The sequence below is a fragment of the Eublepharis macularius genome, chromosome 4 (genome assembly GCF_028583425.1).
Source record: "Eublepharis macularius isolate TG4126 chromosome 4, MPM_Emac_v1.0, whole genome shotgun sequence".
Lineage (NCBI taxonomy): Eukaryota > Metazoa > Chordata > Lepidosauria > Squamata > Eublepharidae > Eublepharis > Eublepharis macularius.
In genome coordinates, this window is record NC_072793.1 from 187,870,813 (window position 1) to 187,892,589 (window position 21,777).

General features: G+C 47.7%; 1 protein-coding gene across 1 annotated transcript; it reads left to right on the forward strand.

Annotated features, from left to right (window-relative positions):
- Window positions 1-1,931: 1,931 nt before the first annotated feature.
- LOC129328053 (zinc finger protein 501-like) lies at window positions 1,932-20,297 on the forward strand. Its single transcript, XM_054976789.1, has 6 exons — window positions 1,932-2,013; window positions 5,349-5,434; window positions 13,128-13,548; window positions 13,690-14,157; window positions 14,972-15,091; window positions 20,140-20,297. The coding sequence occupies exons 1-6, from the start codon at window positions 1,932-1,934 to the stop codon at window positions 20,295-20,297; spliced, it is 1,335 nt and encodes a 444-aa protein (XP_054832764.1).
- Window positions 20,298-21,777: the final 1,480 nt, after the last annotated feature.

A 21,777-nucleotide genomic window follows, 5' to 3' on the forward strand; every position in this document is an offset into this window, starting at 1 on the left:
TCCTCTGGTTCCAGGGCTGCTGCCTGGCTCTGGGGCCAAGCTCGGTGGGCACCTGGGCTGAGGGTTCACATTAGTGCCTGATCTGTTCAGGTCTGTGGGAGTGGTGGGCTAGGGCTCTAGTCCCTCCTTCCCTTTGGTGCCAGGGCTGCTGCCAGGCCCTGGGGCCAAGTTCAGTGGGCACCTCGGCTGAGGGATCACATTGATTATTGATCAGTGCCTGATCTGCTGTGGGAGTGGTGGGCCAGGGCTCTAGTCCTTCCTTCCCTCTGGTGCCAGGGCTGCTGCCAGGCCCTGAGGCAAAGCTTGGTGAGCACCTTGGCTGAGGGCTCACATAAGTGCCTGATCTGTTCAGGTCTGTGGGAGTGGTGGGCTAGGGCTCTAGTCCCTCCCTCTGGTGCCAGGGCTGCTGCCAGGCCCTGGCCCAAGCTCGGTGGGCACCTCAGCCGAGGGCTCACATAAGTGCTTGATCTGTTCAGGTCTGTGGGAGTGGTGGGCTAGGGCTCTAGTCCCTCCCTGTGGTGCCAGGGCTGCTGCCAGGCCCTGGCCCAAGCTCGGTGGGCACCTCGGCCGAGGGCTCACATAAGTGCTTGATCTGTTCAGGTCTGTGGGAGTGGTGGGCTAGGGCTCCAGTACCTCCCCCCCTCTGGTGCCAGGGCTGCTAAGCCCTGGGGACAAGCTTGGTGGCCACCTTGGCTGAGAGCTCACAGTGTCATCTCTGTTCTTCTCAATTGTTGTTTGCTGGCACGATGAGGCTTTGGGTGGGGGACAAGGGTGTTTGTGGGGGGAAGTGCAGAGATTGTCCCGGTTGCAGCACAGGAAGCAGTGCTGTGCAGGGCTCTGGAGCAGCAGAGATTCCCGCTTCCCCAAAATCACCAGTTGCGGCTGTGGAGGAGGCCAAAGAGGTCTTGCCGGCGGCAGAAGAGGAACTCCTGAAAAATTTTGGGGAGGAGGAAGCCGCGGGATCCTTGGAGGAATGGTTGGGGTTCGAGGAAACATCCTGCCCGTCCCCATCCCAAACTACTGGTGGTGCTGCCCCTGCCCGCGATCCACCCATCCCTCCGTCTTCCGTTGCCAGCTCCGTGGCAAATCCAGCAGCAACCCTTTGTCCTCCCTCCCCTGGAACTGTTAGTGGGCCATGGTTCAATCTCAATGTTTGGAGGCACTTTTGGGCCCTTGGTAATGACCCCCGCGTGGTGCGGTGCTGTGTGTGTGAGGGCCTGGTGCGCAGGGGCAATGACCTGAAGCACCTGCCATCGACTGCCCTGACTCAGCACCTGAAGAGGCACCACCGGAGCCTGTGGTCTCCGTCCTCGGCCAGCATAACATCCGGCGGGGGGAGACCCAGGGCCACCAGCTCGTCTGATCCGGGATCAGTGGGAGGGTCTCTGGAATGCACCCTGAGCAAGAAGCCTTGCCCCGAGGGTGCGGCTGGTGAGAGCGGAACGGTCAGGCAGGCCACCCTGGGGGAAGTTGTTCCATCAGGGCCGGGGGTGGCTCTGCTGAAAAGGGTGAGGTCAAGGGCTCAGGAGGCGGGCGTTCGTGTGGTGGCACAGACGATTGCCCTGAAAGGCTTCCCCCTATCGGTTGTGGAGGGCATGGGCTTCCAACTGCTGCTCCAGGATTTTGCCCCATGGTTCTCCATGCCGTCACGGTGCACTGTTGGGCGTTGAGTCGTGCCTGCCCTATATGAGGCAGTGTGAGACATGGTGCGCAGAGACCTGTCGGCTGCCCAAGGCAGAAGAGTGCACTTCACGGCCGACCTGTGGAGCGGCCACCATCACGGGTGCCTTGCCATCGCTGCCCTCTGGTGGCAACCACAGGACCTCTGCCTCCCCAGGCCAAGATCTGGCAGCCGTAAAAAGGTGCCCAGCTTGACACCAGGCTACAGGGCGGTGTCCATCACCCGGGCCTGTCTTCTTCAGGCCCGGGTGATGGACGAAGTCCACACTGGGAAGAACGTCGCCGCCACCGTCAAGGCGGCTCTGACGGAGTGGACATCCGAGGTGCAGAGGAGTTAGCCGTGTTAGTCTGTGGTAGCAAAATCAAAAAGAGTCCAGTAGCACCTTTAAGACTAACCAATTTTATTGTAGCATAAGCTTTCGAGAATCAAGTTCTCTTCGTCAGATGCCTGATACAGATACTGGCCAGTATCTGTATCAGGCATCTGACGAAGAGAACTTGATTCTCGAAAGCTTATGCTACAATAAAATTGGTTAGTCTTAAAGGTGCTACTGGACTCTTTTTGATTTTGACATCCGAGGTGGAAGTCTTTGTCCAGGGCTTCATGGGGATGGACACGGGAGCCAACATGTGGGCAGCCCTGAAAGGGGCATCCCTCCTGGGCCTGGTGTGCACGGCACACAAGCTGCACCTCATGATGCGGGACGTGCTCGGGCTGGGGAGCAAGCCGAGGGACAGCTGGGACGAGGGAACCTTGTGGACGCACAACCTGCTGGACAGCTGCCGTCGCATCGCTTCCCACTTCTCCTGCAGCATAGACCCTTCCCGTGAGCTGTTCCAGAGGCAGGGGGAGGCAGGGGACCCCAGCACCAACTCTTCCACCACCTCCTCCTCCCCCCCCCCCCGCTGGAACTCCACCTACGAGATGATACGTCGTCTGGTCGAGCAGAAGGGCACCTTGGAAGCCTCTGGCAGCCTCTGCAGCTTCTGGCAGGGCGAAGGAAGAAGCGGGTCCCTGGAAGGGTTAAAGGGAAGGAGCCTCCATTCCTAGAGAGGCCAGCAGAGGGGAGGCCACCCTCACTTCCGGGCTTGCCACACTCACTTCCTGTCCCAGTGAGCCAGTTGTGTGTTGCTGGGCGAAGGGGAGAAGAGGCGGCGCCGGAGGACTTTCTACAACAGGGGTAAGTCCTGCAATGATCCCCCCCTCTGCAAAGCGCCCCCCTGCTGCTGCCAGGCTTGGCCAGGGGGCTGCGTGGACCCCAAGGGGCTTTCCTGCTGCTCTCGGGACGCTCCCAGCTGAGCTCCCCGGGCAGTGAGGCAGGCGCCTTCCGCGGCGCTTTCTCTGCAGCCTGCTGCTGCTCTGCAATCTCTAGCAAAAGGGCTTCTCTTTCCCATCTGTTTATTTTTTTATTATTTATGTTATTTATAGTCTGCCTTTCTCACTGAGACTCAAGACTCGGGTTACGCAGTGCGAGGGGACATACTAAAGGGAATGACAGGATCACACATTGGAAATAATGGGAGAACCTGGAATGCCCATTGGAAATAATGCGAAACTGGAATGCCCACTGACTTGCATGGGCTCCATTGAAACGCATTAGAGCAAAAAAAAAAAAGTGCAAAGAAAAGGTGGAATGGATTTTGGAGGAAACTCTCTGGGCCCAGATAGACGATTCTCGGACTGGATTGACAGGCCCCTGAGTGGAATGACGGCCCTTGGGTGTGACAGAAGGGCTCAGGGACTGGAATGACGGGTCCCTGACTGGAATGACAGCACTTGGGTGTGATAGAAGGGCTTGGGGTCTGAAATGACAGCCCTTGGGGGTGACAGAAGGGCTCGGGGACTGGAATGACGGGTCCCTGACTGGAATGACAGCCCTTGGGGGTGACAGAAGGGCTCGGGGACTGGAATGACGGGTCCCTGACTGGAATGACAGTCCCTGGGTGTGACAGAAGGGCTCGGGGACTGGAATGACGGGTCCCTGACTGGAATGACAGCACTTGGGTGTGATAGAAGGGCTTGGGGTCTGAAATGACAGCCCTTGGGGGTGACAGAAGGGCTCGGGGACTGGAATGACGGGTCCCTGACTGGAATGACAGCCCTTGGGGGTGACAGAAGGGCTCGGGGACTGGAATGACGGGTCCCTGACTGGAATGACAGCACTTGGGTGTGATAGAAGGGCTTGGGGACTGAAATGACAGCCCTTGGGGGTGACAGAAGGGCTCGGGGACTGGAATGACAAGCCCCTGACTGGATTGAGGGCCCCTGGGTGTGACAGAAGGGCTCTAGGACTGAAATGACAGGCCCCTAACTGGAATCATGGCCCCTGGGTATGACAGAAGGGCTCTGGGACTGGAAAAACAGGCTCCCAAAAGGCCCTTCTTTCACTTCCAGGAGCCCATCATTCCAGTCCGAAACGCCATCTGTCACACCCAGGGGACCTCATTCCAGTCAGAGGTCTGTCATTCCAGTCCCCGAGCCCTTCTATCACACTGAAGGGTCGTCATTCCAGTCAGGGGCCTGTCATTCCAGTCCCAGAGCTCTTCTGTCACACCCAGGGACTGTCATTACTGTCCGCAGCTGCAGGGTATACGGTATACTCCTGTAGAGGTGAGGGGGTCTTTCCTGTCTTTTGCTGATCATAGCATCTGTTGTATTTTTCTGGTGGGTCTAACACCAGGCTAACAAAACACTCTATACCTGACAATAGCCCTGCAGAGAAGATTAGCACTTCCCTTCCCTTGTCCTGCCCCAACGGTGGCCATTTTTCCTCCTCCTCCTGGCCTGTGATTGTGCGTGTGTGTGTCTTTTTTTCTTTTTTTAATTTGCAGTTAAATATTTTTGTGTTCTTGTATCCACATATTTGTCAGGTAATCAATATTCAGTTACTTTTTTGCCATCCAGATGAAAGAGCCCCAGTGGGTATTGCTGGGAGTCTGGTGGAGGGGGGAAATGTAGGGAAACCTGCCCTGCAGAAGCCCAGGGGGGCCCTGGGTGGCCTCGCGAGCCTCCCCCAGGTGCAAAAAACCCTCAGAGGGGCTCCCCCACTGTCTCTCATCCTCCCTCCTTCGGGTCCCTCCCCTGAGGTCTTGGGGCCATTTTCCTGCTCTGCTGGGAGTGCCTGGAGGGGTGTTTTCCCTGAGGATTATTAACCACAATTGCAGGATTTCTTTGGACTCAGTGGCCAGAAACGTGGTACTTCTCCAGCAAGTGCATAAATCTGAGTCTAACACACCAGATGAAGAGCACCCCAGCCAGGAAGAGAGGAGAGAAAAGTTTTCCCTGAAGGGCTAGTTTTCTTTGTGCAGGGAGTCCGGCAGTCTGTCCCATCACCCCAGGGCCACCCTCTGAACAGCAGAGTCCCAGAGGGTCTTGGCTTCCCTCAAAGGGGGTGAGAGAGAGGTTTGTTTCCAGGCAGGGCCAGGGGCTCCACTCCCTGGAAGGGGCCTGCAGTTTGGGAGGAAGCATTTCAAAGAGAGGAGACGGATCAGCGAGGAATGAGGGGAAGAGATGGGGCCAAGCCCTTCTGAGCCAGCCTAGAGGGAACCCAGTTTCTTGGATTGGGCCCCAGAGCCAGTGCAGAGAGAGGTTCCCTGAAGGGACTGGTGCAGGAGATGTGTGTGTATTAAAAAGGGTTTCCCACCTCCTTTCTTTCTCTCCCTCCCAGGCAGCAGTGAAAAGGCTCCCTTGATGGCTTCTCCGCCGTCTCCTCCACGTGGTGAAGGGAAAAGGCCAGCCATGCGGCCAGCTCAGGTACGGGGAGGGGGCCTTGCGGGCTCAGAGGATTGGGCTCCTTGGCCTTGGCTGTGGCGATACGAGAGGCCGAGGCTGCCCACTGAGGAGGCAGGAAAATGGCCACCCCCTGCCTAGGATGGCGTGTGCAGGATGATGGAAAAGGGTTTCGTCCTTTGCCCCATGGGCATCTCCGGCCTCTTCCCACAAGCCTGCCAGCCCCCTGCCAAGGAAGGCCACCCCTCTGGGCCCCCAGTGCCCCCAAGGAGAGCCGGGAGTGGGGAGCGAAATGACCCCAAGGGGCTCCCCTCCTCTTGGTGTTGGCCTTCTTGTATTAATCCCCCTGCCTCTCTTTCTGCCCCCTCCCTGGTCCCATGGACCAGCTTTCCAGTGGTGTAAAGAAACGCTTTCTTTTCCTTCCAGAGTCCAGTGTCCTTCGAAGAGGTGGCTGTGCGTTTCACCCGGGGGGAGTGGAGCCTGCTGCGCCCGGCCCAGAGAGCCCTGTACAAGGAAGTCATGCTGGAGAACTTTGGGATCATGGCCTCTCTGGGTAAGGGTCCCTTTCTCCTGGGCTGCCTCCTTCTGGTGGGAGGAGTGGCTGTGAGGAAGTCCTGAATGGGGAGGGCTATAAGCAGGCTGTCTCCCCTGGGCCCCGTGGCTGAGCTCTGCCTGCCTCCATATTGCCTCCTCTGATGCGGGAGGGGGTATGGGTCTCTTTCTGGAGAGGGAGCCCCTGCCTGGCAGCCCTGGGCCTGGACCACGTGAGCGGCGTCAGAAGACGTGCAGAGTGGAGCTTGGCCATCCCTCCGTTCTTGCCTTGTATATGGGAGTCCGCCTCCTCTCCTCCTATTACATGTTCTCATTTGTTTGTGAGACGGAAATCTCCCCCTTTCCCAAAGGCCTTGACTTTCCAATCTGCGTCATGGTCTGAGCTTGATTGAAGAAGGCTAGCTCAGAGAGGAAGGGACAGAGATGGAGCTGGGTGAGCTGAGAAGCCATCTTTTCTCAGACTCAGTGCGTCACTCGACAACACAAGGACCAGTCAGGGCTGAGCCGTTAATGGGCATTTCAGCTGCGTGAAGAACTGGGGAGTCTCCACAGAGCTCTCTGAGAACAGCCTCCCAGGGTCGAATCTCCGGGGAACTCAGAGACGGCTCCACAGGGGTTCTTAACCAGCTCTGTAGCTACATATCTGAGCCAGGCCACAACCTGACATGACTTGCAGATCTGAAGTGCAGCCATTTTTAGCAAAGACCTTGTCTCAGGTTCCTTGCACCTTACCTAAGCGGCTGGCTTCTCGGCCACTGGTTCTTTCTTAGCAGGCATTTCCAACTCACTTGTTCAGGGAGTAGGCAGAGAACTGCTGGCGCCATTATTACACCAGCACCCTATAGTCATACGGGGCCTCTTTCTGCTTCGCTCACCCAGCTCTTTCTGCCACAGAAAACAGGAATAGGGAGTAGCTGCCACCTGCTCCACTGCTTGTCCCAGCCAGGCAAAGGTGTGGGGTGGGCATTGCCACCTTTTCTGCTTCCATTTTGCCACTTGCTCCCATCCTGATTCCAGCCTGGGTTTCCTGCCATGGCAGCGCCCTCTGGTGGCACACCCGGGCAGGAAGTGAGTTGTCTAGAACACGCTTACTCTTTTATATAGTAGGATGTTTTTAATATTTATTTTAAACTGGAATTTATGCTTGATGTAACCCACCCTGAGCCCTCTCACAGGGAGGGATATAAGGTCCCCCATGACATTCTGATGGGCAAACTGGAAGACTGTGGAGTAGACTATAGGACAGTTCGTTGGATAGGGAACTGGTTGGAGGACCGCACTCAAAGAGTGGTTGTCAACAGTGTTTCATCAGATTGGAGGGAGGTGTCCAGTGGGGTGCCGCAGGGCTCGGTTTTGGGCCCGGTACTTTCCAATATTTTTATCAATGATCTGGATGGAGGAGTGAAAGGGCTGCTCATTAAATTTGCTAATGATACCAAATTGGGAGGGGTAGCAAACACCCAAGAAGATAGAATTAAAATTCAACAAGACCTGAATACTCTGGAGAAGTGGGCAGCTGTGAATAGGATGCAATTCAACAAAGACAAGTACACAGTATTACATCTGGCCCACAAAAATGGGAAGCACAAATACTAGATGGGGGATACACTTCTGGGCAGTAGTATATGTGAAAGGGATCTTGGGGTAACAGTGGACTGTAAACTAAATATGAGCAGTCAGTGTGATGCGGTGGCAAAAAGGCTAATTCAATCCTGGGTTGTATCAAAGGGGCCATTGCATCGAAATCGCAGAAGGTCATAGCCCCTCTCTATACTGCCTTGGTCAGGCCACACCTGTGTGCAGTTCTGGAGGCCTCACTTCAAAAAGGATGTGGCCAAAATCGAGAGGGTGCAGAGGAGAGTGACAAGAATGATCAGGGGTCTGGAGACTGAGCCCTACGAGGAAAGGCTGAGGACCTTGGGAATGTTTAGTTTGGAGAAGAGGAGGTTGAGGGGGGACATGATTGCTCTCTTTCAATATTTGAAAGGCTGTCATTTGGAGGAGGGCAAGGAGCCGTTCCAGTTGGCAGCAGAGGGTAGGATGCGAAGCAACGGGCTTAAACTACATGCACAAAGTTATCAGCTTGATATTAGGAAAAACTTTTTCACAGTCAGAGTAGTTCAAAAATGGAATCAGCTGCCTAGGGAGATGCTGAGCCTAGGGAGGTGCTGAGCTCCCCCTCACTGGCAGTCTTCAAGACGATGCAGAAACAAGGAAAACACAGGGACCACGAAAAACCAATCCAACTTTTATGTTCCAAAACATAGAACTGAAATATACAGCACACTGGAGCTTGATATATGTGATTATTGAGTCAACAATTAATACCAAACCTCCCGGCTGGAGTTGGCTACGGGCTTGCTGGCTTGCAATTTTTCCTGTTTTGCAAGAGTTATGCTTCTTCCAAAGCCACAACTTTCCTGAAATTAATATACAAATACAAATCAGGATGTGACCACCTCAAAAAGCAAGATTTTCTGCAATGGATAAGTTCATTTACACCTTCATTTGCACACTTAATTGATTTTATACATGGTCAATATAATTTATAGCATCATGAAATGAATAAGAAGAAAGCCCACATTCAAAAAAATCCACCAAATGCATTCAAAAATATACATTCAATATTTTTCCTTTACATTTTCAAGATTCTCTTTGCCCTTGGTGAGAAACATAAAATTTTGAAAGTGGATCCCATTAGACCATTGTTTACCTTTATAGTCTCATATACAAACTTGATAATATACAAACTTAATAATATATATACAAGTAATTACTTAATACAATGGTTAAACTCACCAATATACTTGCAAAATAAACATTCAATCCTTTCTATTTTCAAAGTCAATGTGTTCCAAAGTCTTTTTTCGAGCGTTTGGTGAGGAATGCTGTGCTAATGAGCTATTTAAAGGGAGCGGATCTTGTCCAATCAATCATCCCGGTCCCCACAATTAAAGGGTCAGGGTCGTAAGGCTCTTTAGAAAAAGAATGTGAAAGTGTCTGGTGTAATCAACAATGAAATGACCAATACTATCTTATCCTAAAAAGGGAGTGAAATCAGCCTCATTGTTAAGCCCAAAAGGTGATAGGCTGTTTAAACGAAAAATCCACTGAGTCTCCAGGCGTGACAAAGCTCTCCGTGTGTCAGAAGAATGTTTGCTAGACAAGGTCTGTAATACAGACAAATGCAATTCACGTTCATGTGTGTGCCTTTCCTGAAAATGCTGGCTCAAAGGGGCTTCTAATGACTTGTTTCTAATTCTAGATAAATGTTCTTGAATGCGAAGTCTCAAGGGTCTGATAGTACTTCCAACATACAGTAAATTACATGTACAACAGACTACATATACTACATTGAATGTGGCACAGGTGGAAAAGCCTTTTGCGTACAATTTTCTGGCCGTTTTTGGGTTGGTAATACTATCCACACTCACTGCAAGATCACAAACATTACAATGCCCACATTTAAAGTGGCCACAGGGCAAGTTACAGGTAGGCGTTCTGTCCATGAAATCAGGATGAACTACCACATCCCTGATGCTCTTTGGGGGAGACTCGCACCCTGGAATATTCTGCACGATGTGCCAGTTCTTCTTAACAATCCTTATAATGCCCCATGCCGGTGATAAATATTCTATAGACCATGTCAATCTGTCTTCAATTGATCTATCGGCTGGTGTTAACAAGGTTTCCCTGGGAACCTGATTTGCTCGCAACCTGGCCCGTTCCCACCACCTTTGCTGGGTAACCCCATTGGATGAAAGCCCTGGCTAATTGATTGTGTTCACTGCTATAATCCCCAAACATGGTCGAGTTATGTCTCAATCTCAGAAACTGGCCAAAGGGTATATTCTTTTTCAATTGGATGTTATGGTGAGATGAATAGTGTAGGTAGGCAAACCTATCTGTGGGTTTTCTATAAGGCTTAACGCCTAACTTCCCCTGTCTGGTCTTGTACACACAAACATCCAAAAAATTAATTTCCTCACAGCTGTAATGCCATGACAATTTTATGTTTGGATCAACTGAATTCATCCACTGGGCCAAACCTTCCACGTGTGCAATATCATTCAAAATCACGGCCACATCATCAATGAATCTCCCAAAATACAGTATCTCCTTAAAAAAAGGATTCCTTTCTGGATTGAGAAAAAACTTTTCTTCCAATTCGGCCATGTATAAAATTGCAATGCTGGGCGCAGCAGGGAACCCATCGCCACTCCTTTGCATTGAAAGTAAAATTGCTCTTTGAATCGAAAATAGTTCTTTTCCAAAATTATATCAACTAGTTGAAGAATAAATGGAGTGGGGGGAATTTCAATGCTTCTTGAACGAAGGGCATTTTCAGCAACGAGTCTGGCACCTTAATGAGGGATTGAAGTATATAAGGACTCTACGTCCATAGTCATTAGAACTGCCTGGTCCGATACAGTGAGGCTCTCTATGGATTTTATAAACAACGTTGTATCCTTGATGTAAGTTTTCATTTTAAGCACAATGGGCTGTAACACAAAATCTACAAAAAAAGAAAGGGGTTCCAAGATAGATTTAGACCCGGAAACAATGGGACGGCCAGGGGGAGGGAATTTATTCTTGTGGATCTTGGGGAGGACATAAAAGACGGGTGCACGGGGTGAGGGGTTTATCAAATCATTATAGGTGACCTGGTCCAAGTCCCCAATAGCAAGTGCCTCACCCAATACAATTTTGATAATTCTCTGAATCTCTGGGAGAGGATCACTTTCTATGGGGCGATAATTGTTAGTGTCATTGAGCTGGGTGGTATTTAGCACAACTACCCCGCCCCCTTTGTCGGCAGGTTTGAGGACAATAGATTTGTCAGCATCAAGGTTTTTAAGGGCCCTACGTTCTGAGAGGGATAAATTTTTCTTAACATGACGTGGTCTCTTTTCCAATTTGTCCACCTCTAATTTGACCAGATGCAGAAATGCATCCCCCTCACTGGCAGTCTTCAAGAAGAGGCTGGATGAATACTTGTCAGAGATGCTTTAAGCTGATCCTGCACTGGGCAGGGGGTTGGACTAGATGGTCTATATGGCTCCTTCCAACTCTATGATTTTATGATTCTATGAAATTGAATAAAACATAAACATCAACTTGGGATTCAGCTATACAAGGCAGGTGAGGTTTTTTCATCCCTCCTTCCGCACTAAAGAGGCAGCACACGCTTTTCAGGATCTGTGGGGTGTGATCTAATTCCTCCCCTTTTTTTAATCTCCCTCCTTTTCTCACTGTGGCCCGTGGGCCCCATGCTTGCTCCCTCTTGCCCCATCGCTGCTCCCAATATCCATGGAGGCTTCCAACGTCCCTCTCCACATCCCCTGGTTCTTTAGGTCCTGCCAACCCCCTTTCTGCCCACCTCTCCGGCATTGTTCTCCCTCTCGAATCCCCAACATTTCCTTGGAATCTCTTTCCCTCTCTCATTCAACAAAGGTTTGAGTGATTCTTGAATTAGGACTAATTTAGTAGATACTTAAAGGATTTCATCTTACCAAAAGTTTCGATTGCCGGCTGCCTTTTAAATATTCCTGTCTGGTTTGCTTTCAGTCTGCACTCTGCCCCACCCCTATTATTTGTCTGTTCTGTATTTCTGAAGGGACAGAATCAAGCCACCTTAGAATTGCTGGATTTAGGTGCACCCAGAAGAGTTACGGTTTTGTGTTTTTCCCCCTGATAAAAAGGACCTCAAGTTGCCCAACCTGAACTCATATCCCGGCTGGAAGAGGAGGAATTGCTGTTTCTCCCAGGCTCAGATGAAGAGGAGGAGTTGGCGGGTAAGTGCTTCGACCTGTCTTGGGACTGCGTGTTGCCTGCGCTCTCTTCCAAGCGCTGATGAGTTTCAGTGGGTTCTCAGAAGAGCTTGGCTGAGTTTTGAATGCTGAAATGGTGCCTGGAGATCTGGAAACTCTGAAAATCAGATACTTCTTCCTCCCCAGACAGATCACTTATGCCAAGCTTAGCCAGATATTCTCCAGGTTTCCAGGCGAGGTTGTTTGGCAGCCTTGTTACCCCAAGATCCCTTTCCCTGGAGCAGTCAGGCCTTGATCTTGGACCTTTTGCCTGCAAAGCCAAGCCTGTGCTTTATTGCAGAGGCATGACCCAAATCAACCCCACAGAGCTCTCGAGTGAAGACATGCACCGACCCAGCCGAGAGTCCTGCTGCAGGTGATCCCAAAGGTCCTGGCCCAGACAGTGTACCAATATAAAATTTAGCATCTTGCAGGAGTCCTGGATGACTCTGGTCAGACTTGATTCAGATGTAGATGTGCACCTAAGAAGCTCTAAGTGTCGGCCATCTACCTGAATATCTCAGCATATAGAAAATGAAAAAGGTAGACTCATACCCTCTTTTGCTTTGAAACCCTACTTCTGTAGTCTTAGAGGCAGAAATAACTCTGGTTTCTTGTTACATTTTTCTCCATGTTGCTGGCTATGTCTGTTTAGACCTCCTGCCATGTGTAGAATTGGCTGTCCATCTTCTCCCCCCCTGCCCACCCACCTCCATCAATCACCCCAACAGAAAAATTCATTGCAACAAAAAAATATAAAACTGGTTCAATTTAAAACTGGCTCTCTCCTATGTCCTCTTGGGTGACATTTATCACCATACAAATGGCTACTCTGCTAACTTACTCCGCTAGAAATTTAGAAGGAATTGCTAAGGCAAGGGGGAGAAATGGGTGCAGATGGTTGGAGTTTAATGCCTCGGAAATCACAACCCCCACATCACACCAGGTTTCTCTTTCTTTCAGCAGGAGGCGTGTGGGAGTCAGCAAACGACACAAAAGAATATCCAGTGATGGAGAAAGAGGAAATGTATTCAGATGGGAAAGAAAAAACTGAATATTGTGATGAACTGAAGGAGGAAGGAGAAGATCCTTATGAAGCGGGAAATTCTTCCAGTCTATTAGAGTTGAGTGACTCTATACAGGAAAACCTATACCCAGGCACTATGAACAGGAATGAGCTTACTGCAAACAGGGAAAAAATCCCCAACAAATCAGATATTAATATTGAATGGAGCACATGTAACAAAAAGAAAATATTTCAGTTCCTGGAGGGTGGGAAAAGCTCCAGCTGGAGTGATAACCTTCCTTCCCATCAAAGAATTCACTCAGGGGAGAAACCATACAAATGCCTGGAGTGTGGGAAAAGTTTCAGTCAGCGTAGAATCCTTTCTTCTCATCAAAGGATTCACACAGGGGAGAAACCCTATAAATGCCTGGAATGTGGGAAAAGCTTCAGTCGGGGTGACAACCTTTCTTCCCACCAAAGACTTCACAGAGGTGTGAAACCATATACATGCCTGGAGTGTGGGAAAAGCTTCCATTGGAGTTCAGGCCTTACCTCACATAAAAGGGTTCACACTGGGGAGAAACCATATAAATGCCTGGAGTGTGGAAAAGGTTTCAGTCAGAGTTCACAACTTAATGTTCATCAAAGAATTCACTCAGGGGAGAAACCCTATAAATGCCTGGAGTGTGGGAAAAGCTTCCGTTCGAGTTCAGACCTTACCTCACATCAAAGGGTTCACACTGGGGAGAAACCATATAAATGCCTGGAGTGTGGGAAAAGTTTCAGTAGGAATTATAAGCTTACCTCCCATCAAATAACTCACTCAGGGGAGAAACTATTTAAATGCCTAGAGTGTGGGAAAAGTTTCTCTTGGCGTGATAACCTTATTACCCATCAAAGAACTCACTCAGGGGAAAAACCATATAAATGCTTGGTGTGTGGGAAAAGTTTCAGTCAGAGTGGACAACTTACTGTCCATCAAAGGATTCACACTGGGGAAAAACCATATAAATGCTTGGTGTGTGGGAAAAGCTTCCGTTCGAGTTCAGAACTTACCTCACATCAAAGGGTTCACACTGGAGAGAAACCCTACAAATGCTTCGAGTGTGGGAAAAGTTTTTCTTGGCATGATAAGCTTACTTCCCATCAAAGAAGTCACTTAGGGGTGAAACCATATAAATGCTTCGAGTGTGGGAAAAGTTTTTCTCGGCGTGATAAGCTTACTTCCCATCAAAGAAGTCACTTAGGGGTGAACCCATATAAATGCTTTGAGTGTGGGAAAAGTTTTTCTTGGCGTGATAAGCTTACTTCCCATCAAAGAAGTCACTTAGGGGTGAAACCATATAAATGCTTCGAGTGTGGGAAAAGTTTTTCTCGGCGTGATAAGCTTACTTCCCATCAAAGAATTCACTCGGGAGAAAACATATAAATGCTTGGAGTGTGGGAAAAGCTTCAGTCAAAGTGGAGGTCTTGCTGTCCATTAAAGGATTCACAGTGGAGAGAAACCTTATAAATGCCTGGAGTGTGGGAAAAGCTTCCGTTCAAGTTCAGTGTCATATCTGACTGTACCCATTCATCCATGCCAATATTAATTCTGATGGTTATGTTCTAATGCCAGTTACTTTGATGCTTGAGTGTCAGTTAAGGTCAATATTGTCATAAGCCTGAAGTGTTTCAGTTTCCTATTACTAATATTCTAGTGGATTCTCACACAGGCAGGTGGCTGCCTATTTACAACTTTGAACTCTATCTCTAGACTATGATGTGTCTTTCCTCTTTGTAGTGTGATAACACAAATATGGAAACTGTTCTTACACAGAAAGAACAACAATGTATGTTTGGGCATTAGGAGGGGGAAGGAAAGTTGGGTAGAAAAGAGAAGTGTATTGCCCATGTGGTCATTCTCGTCAAACATCTATGCAAACTACTTAGATGCTTGCCTTCTAAGTAGACCTTTGGATCTGAATATATAGAAACTGACTGATTTCTGAATAAAAGTCATTTAACCAAGGACCTGTGTCTTGCTGGAATGAACCAGAGATCTGCCTAGTATATCCTATAACCCAGACTGACATTCAGTCCTTACCTCACATCAAAGAACTCACTCAGGGGAGAAACTGTATAAATGCCTGGAATGTGGGAAAAGTTTCTCTCTGCGTGATAAGCTTACTTCCCATCAAAGAACTCACTTAGAGGAGAAACCATATAAATTCATGGAATGTGGGAAAACTTCTCCATGTGATAACCTTACTTCCCATCAAAGAGTTCACTTAGGAGGAAAACCAAAGAAATGTGTGAAGGATGTTATGTTGGGTAAATTGGTTGTGAGGGAACTTAGCACTGTATGATGCTGGAAAGCCCACCCTCCAATGCTGGAAAGCTCAGCCTCCAGGGGAACCACAATAGAACAGTGTAATAATCATCCTACAATATAATTGAGTAAGCGTGTTTCAGACAACTCACTTTATACCCTCGTGCACCACCAGAGGGCACTGCCATGGAGGGAAGCCCAGAAAAGGCACCATGACCCTCCAAAAAATGTGCCATGTCAGGAAGGCCAGGCTGGGATCAGGAGGGGTACAGGTGGCAATACCAGCCCCCTGCTTTCATCCAACTGGTATTAGGAGCAGAGCAGGTGGCAATGCCCACCCCAGCCTTAAACCAGCTGGTACTAGGAGGGAAGCAGGTGGCAATGCCCATCCCAGCCTTAAACCAGCTGGTACTAGGAGGGAAGTGATGGATATAGATTTGGAGTTTTTTTATATACTTATTTTTATATACTAAACCTATGCTTTTTCAGTATTACATGCTTTGCACTTTTTCTATGCTCAGGAGCCAAAGTAGTACTTGTAATGTAACCTGTAAGAATTTGACACTTGAAACAAGAAGACTTGAAACTCTGTAAGAACTGATATACTGCTTTTAGGGCTGCACTTATATTATAAGTTATATTATTCTATAGATTCCAATAGATTCCAATAGAAATCTGTACCAGAGAGCCTTTTGTAGAAAACTGATTTGATGCAGCAAGCTGGTTTTGGCCACCTGTGGTATTATCTTCCTTAAAGCTGAGAAGAAACTGGGGAAAAGGGCACGAATAGGAAAACATCCCTTCCTATCCACCAGATTGAGACTCATTGGTGCCCTTGAAAGTATTATGCCCAGAAGAAAGTAGGTAAAAGGTTAGACAGTGTCCTTCCAAAATGAGGGCAGAGGAAAAAAAAAACTGGAATTCCCCCAAATAGAGGGGCCAGCCCAGAATTGCATCTTCAAATCAGAACTGACCCTAGATATGTTACGAGCCAATAAGATATCAAATATTAGAATACTGTAATATTGTTATGATTATCTGGAAGTATTAATTGCCTGTGTTTCTATTGTAATTTTGATGAGCTCCAGACACAAGGAGACCACCTACTCCTGTGAAAATGGGCTCCTCCATTGTTTAAATTAAACAATCATATATTGCTTCATTCTACAGGACTCCGTGGTGTGTGTGTCTCTTATTGTGATTGGTGAGAGGGACACCTAAGGCACAAGTTTGTGCATAACAAGTGGGGGCTTCGTCCTTCTGTGCCCTGGTGGCGCTGCCCTTGGCGGGCATCAACATCTTCCCAGAAAGTGCACTCCAGCTCGAACTTTGGCTGTCTGGTGGGAGTTGGTGGCTGGTGAGGGGTTGGCACCCCAGGAAAAAAAAATGCAGCGTAATCCGGCAGGAGTCCTGGAGAAAGGAAGCGGAGGAAAGAGTGTGAGCGCGCAGGAGAAATGAGGTAAAAAGGGCCCCCTCCTCGGGCAGGGATATAGAAGACCTTGATAAGTCCCAGTAGGTGGGAAGAGGCATTATTTAACGCGAGGAGGGGAGGTTGGATCCCAGATAAATGAGTACAGGAGAGTAACGGGAACTGTGAAACCTAGGTGTGTGTGTGTGGAACATTGGCGCCAATAGATGAGTGTGTTTGATGGCCAAGGATTGCCAAGGAAGGCACGGCCAGGAGCTCACAAGGGCTGAGCGGACGGGTTTGCAAGCGCCTCAATGAGAGCGCAACGGGTGTTCTGGCAAGAGAACGCCAAGTGGGTTTGTGCGGGGCTCAGTGGAGTCCGCAAGGAGAGACTCGTGGGACAGAGATCCCTGTCTTTTGGTGCTACACCTCTGAAGACGCCAGCCACAGCTGCTGGCGAAACGTCAGGAACTACAATGCCAAGACCACGGCAATACAGCCCGGAAAACCCACAACAACCATCGTTCTCCGGCCGTGAAAGCCTTCGACAATACATCGATTATAGTATAGTTGAATATATAATTGAATATATAATTGTGTATCTATTTTAATATAAGTGATACCTTAAAGGATGATAGTATAGTATAAAGGGACTTAAATTTATAATTGATTTTGGGAAAGTAAGACAGGGATATTTGGATAAGTAATATAGAATGTGTGTAGCTTATATAAGGGGAATATAAAACTGTTTGGAGTACATTACGATTAAGGTAGGCTTATAGTTAAGCATAGGGTTTAAAGAATATGTTGTTAATAATTGAAAATATTATCAGTACTAACAATATAGTATACATAGAGAAAGTATAAGGCTTAGAGTAAGTAATTTTTTATAGTGATGGTTAAGAAATGGTTAACATAAAATTGACTAAGTATTAAAGGGGGGTAAGGGGTTGGAAAGCTGTTGGAAGTCAAGAAGGAGGGTGGGAAAGGGTGGGGATTAGATTAGGATAAATAAGATAGGATTGAAATGATATTATATGTATGATGACTCACCAATAAAAATTTTCTTAAAAAAAAAAAAAAGAAGGGCAAGTTGCAAACCAGGTTGGGGAAAAGTCTGAGAGCACCAGACACCTGGGGGGGTTGAGAGTGTGAGCCAGGTTGGGAAACCCATCGTTGCTGCCGCAGGAGTAGACCCTCCCAGGGGCTGAAAAGATACCAGCCACCCAGGCCTGAAGGGGCAGTGGGAAAGGTTCCACGCTGCCTAAAAATTGGATGGTGTGAGTGTATTGAGAAGCTGTTATTGTCAACTCTGTTTCATGAGTATCTTTCCTTCCCTTTCTATGTTTGGAGTTGTCCTTATCTGTCTTGTGTGTTTGTCAGGACAAACCTTGAGGATCTTTTGTGTTTTTGCGAGGAGAGAAAAGGGGGGGGGGGTGGCACATAAGACCCGAGTCACCGTCCGCCCCAGCTGACTGCATGCCTGGTAAAGAGGTTTTCTTTTGGTTATATTTTAACCCACCCCCCCACCCCCATTTTTCTCTCTTTCTTATTTCTCCACTGTGCCTTGGCACGGAGCTTTTGCTCCTACTAATGTATGTGTAACAATGAGAAACGGTCTGGGGAGAGACCAGGTCTGAAGAGTAGAAGAGGGTGTTTCAGGAGATCTGTAAAATCAGATTTCAGCTGTTTAGAAATCTGTAAAAATGATCAAATAAAAGAAAAAGCTCAGGAGTATATGTGGATGATGAACAAAGTGAAATACCCCCGCCCCCCGCCCCCCTTGGAAGAAAGCTACTAGACAGAAGATTCTAATTTTAACCCAGTGCACTTAAGGGCTCCCTTTGTTGAGACGGGAGGAGTGTTTGGGAATTTGGCAAGCTGTATGCAAAGTACAAATCACTAATTAGAGGTGCTGCAAATGATGTGGGTTTTTTTCATGACTGGAAGGTTCATGCTTGATAAATGGTAGCAGTTTGTGATCAGCTCATTGAGGTCTGGCAGCATTTTTTTTAGACAAGAACATTTATCTTGTAAAGGTTGAAAAGGAGCTGGGCACCTGGTACATTTGGTCTATTTTAAAGATTTTTAGGGTACAAGCAGGGTTTCAGTTGACTACAGTATTTAATAGGGGAGGGGGAATCTTCATTTTGTAAGCAAAGGTTTGGGTTTTGTGAAGTACCCCTTTGGGGTGTGAAATTCAGCAAAGCACAAGAAGGAAAAAAAAGAGAGGTTAATCTAGAGCTTTGGCTTAAAAGAGTTTCTGGCTCCGCTGCCCACCCCTCCCCACTAGTGGAAACAACCTAAGCAGAAGAAGTTGAACTGAGGGGGAGAAAAAGAAAGACAGACCCCCCCCCCTCATTCCTCGGCTGTGCGCTCCGGCAATTGAGTAAGCCTTATCAGTACAATTTGGAGCGAGAAAAGGGGGCAGGATCAATATGTTTAGACAGTATGAATAAAAACTCTTCTCACATAATTGGCTGGCTCTGTTTAACCCCATAACGAGTGGTGAATATTGGGGGGGGGGATTTTTTTACAAAGGAAAACGGTAACTTTGTAATTTAACTCACATTAATTTTGAAGGGTTTTTTCTACTGGTTGTTGTGGTTACAGCTTATAGAGACAATAGTTGACTTTGACAAAACAAAGAAGAGGAGAAGGGTTTTGTGTTTGTTTTTTTGCTGGGAGCTCAGCTTCTCTATTCTGCCTATTTTCTCTCTCTGTGTTAGAAATTCGTAGAGGGGGAGATAAGGATGGGTAGCCGGAAAAGTAAACAGTTAGAAGCAGGTAACCCATATTCCCCATTAGAATATATCTGGTTTAAAGGCAACAAAAGAGTATGGTATTGTGGAAAACAGAATTGAGAATGTACCATGCCTACAAATGCCAGTAAGGGGAGAAGACAGGGAACTGGAAAATCAATTAAAGGGGACCTAGAAGAACACAAATTAGTAAGAAAACCAAGATCTGGGGACTCCTGGTTCCTAATACCTGAGGGGGGTAAAATAGGCCAGTTCATGGTCATTACGGGAGATGAGGTAGATGTAAGCACACAGAGACCATGAACCTGCCCATAGAAATGCAGAACTGGATAAGGCTTTAACGTCATTAAACAACATTGGATGCCATACTGCATAGGCTTTTGAAGGGGACAGGCTGTAGAACTCTGTGTGTGCCCAAAAGCCAGATGCTCAAAAAGGAGGTAGGAGTAAAAGGGGCCAGGAGGCTGAGCCGATAGCCTAACATATCTGCGACAGGAGTTACAAGAATTTCAGTAACACAGGGTTTTTGCATAAAGGTAATGTTTTTAAAGACAGGGACCGGCTAACCCACTATTTTTGCTAATCCTGGAGTGCCTAATAAGCACTTTTGAAAATGTATCTACTTTGTACATTCGGAGCAGATTTAGGGTTCACACTATTTAGCTGCCCTGTGGGCAGCCGCAAAAGAATCCTCAGAAGGAGAATGAAACCCCTCGCAGGGAGGTAAACCCATTACGGCAGGCAGAAGGGGGAAACTCAAGTTCAGTCCTTACCTCACATCAAAGAACTCACTCAGGGGAGAAACTGTATAAATGCCTGGAATGTGGGAAAAGTTTCTCTCTGCGTGATAAGCTTACTTCCCATCAAAGAACTCACTTAGAGGAGAAACCATATAAATTCATGGAATGTGGGAAAACTTCCTCTCCGTGTGATAACCTTACTTCCCATCAAAGAGTTCACTTAGGAGGAAAACCAAAGAAATGTGTGAAGGATGTTATGTTGGGTAAATTGGTTGTGAGGGAACTTAGCACTGTATGATGCTGGAAAGCCCACCCTCCAATGCTGGAAAGCTCAGCCTCCAGGGGAACTACGATAGAACACTGTAATAATCATCCTACAATATAATTGAGTAAGCGTGTTTCAGACAACTCACTTTATACCCTGGTGACCACCAGAGGGCACTGCCATGGAGGGACGCCCAGAAAAGGCACCATGACCCTCCAAAAAATGTGCCATGTCAGGAAGGCCAGGCTGGGATCAGGAGGGGAACAGGTGGCAATACCAGCCCCCTGCTTTCATCCAACTGGTATTAGGAGCAGAGCAGGTGGCAATGCCCACCCCAGCCTTAAACCAGCTGGTACTAGGAGGGAAGCAGGTGGCAATGCCCATCCCAGCCTTAAACCAGCTGGTACTAGGAGGGAAGCAGGAGGCAATGCCCGTCCAATGCCTTATCCCACCTGATATTAGGAGAGGAGGAGGTGGTAATGTCCACCCCCATCTTAACCCAGCTGTTATTAGGTGCGGGGCAGGTAGAAATGCCCTCTTCTGTCTTCAACCAGCTGGTATTAGGAGAGGTGGAAACAAGAAATGAAGGCTATCCCCACAAAATGTACCAACAGAAAAGAGAGAGAAATTTCTCGTGGGAACCAAACCAAGGATTAATACACTTTTTATATAATATTATAAAGTAATTTCAAAGGCAATTACAAGAAAATTATACAAACTGTTTATGTACAGCCAATAAAGATGTCCAGAAAGTCTATCATCTGTGTGTATTCCTTAATGTGTATTCCTTAATCGCAGTATTATCACGGTGTGCAGATGAGTCTTCACAAAGTCTTCTCATATAAATGCAGCTAAACAGCTTCTCATATGCATACAGCTTAGATTATAATCAACAAAAGTCTTCTCATATAAATTCAGCTAAACAGCTTTCCATATACATTGCCACGCCCAATCTGGGGCCGGCTACAAACAGATTTCGTCCCCTTCTTCAGGGGCGTGGTTTATAGCTGTAAAAAACAACATTCTTACTTTAATATACAATAACCAACATTTAAGTATTATTGCAATCCCCCAGACGGAACTAACCTGTTGTATTCACACAGCATAGGGTATTTGAATCAATAATTATTGTGGAAACGTGTGTCTCCAGTATCACAGTCACAGCAGCTGTATCTTCTCCTGCTTGTGGCCAAACCCTTCAGCTGCGGTTTAAATCACATACTCATTATCCAATCTCAAAACTTTAAAGCAACATAACTGATTATAAAAAGCAATTCAATGATAGTTCCGTGTTGAGGCCGTGCGGTCTGATCGTCTGCAGAAAGACAATCCAAAATGCTTCCCTCCTCAGTAGCTTAATTTGATTTGCATGTCCCTTAGTTACAACCTCCAGTACCGCTACTTTAAAGGAATTTTCTTCATGACGATGCTCGATAAAATGTTGTACCAGGGGTGCTTCCATTACTCTGTGTCTAATTCTAGACATATGTTCAAAGATCCTAGTCTTCAATGG

Excerpts from the sequence above, each read along its gene's own strand:
- LOC129328053 (XM_054976789.1), top strand. The coding sequence starts at position 1,932 with ATGGACGAAGTCCACACTGGGAAGAACGTCGCCGCCACCGTCAAGGCG. Across the intron at positions 2,014-5,348 it reads GACATCCGAGGTGCAGAGGA|GCAGCAGTGAAAAGGCTCCC; the intron begins GTTAGCCGTGTT and ends TCTCCCTCCCAG. Across the intron at positions 14,158-14,971 it reads TGGGAAAAGTTTTTCTCGGC|AGGAGAAACCATATAAATTC; the intron begins GTGATAAGCTTA and ends GAACTCACTTAG.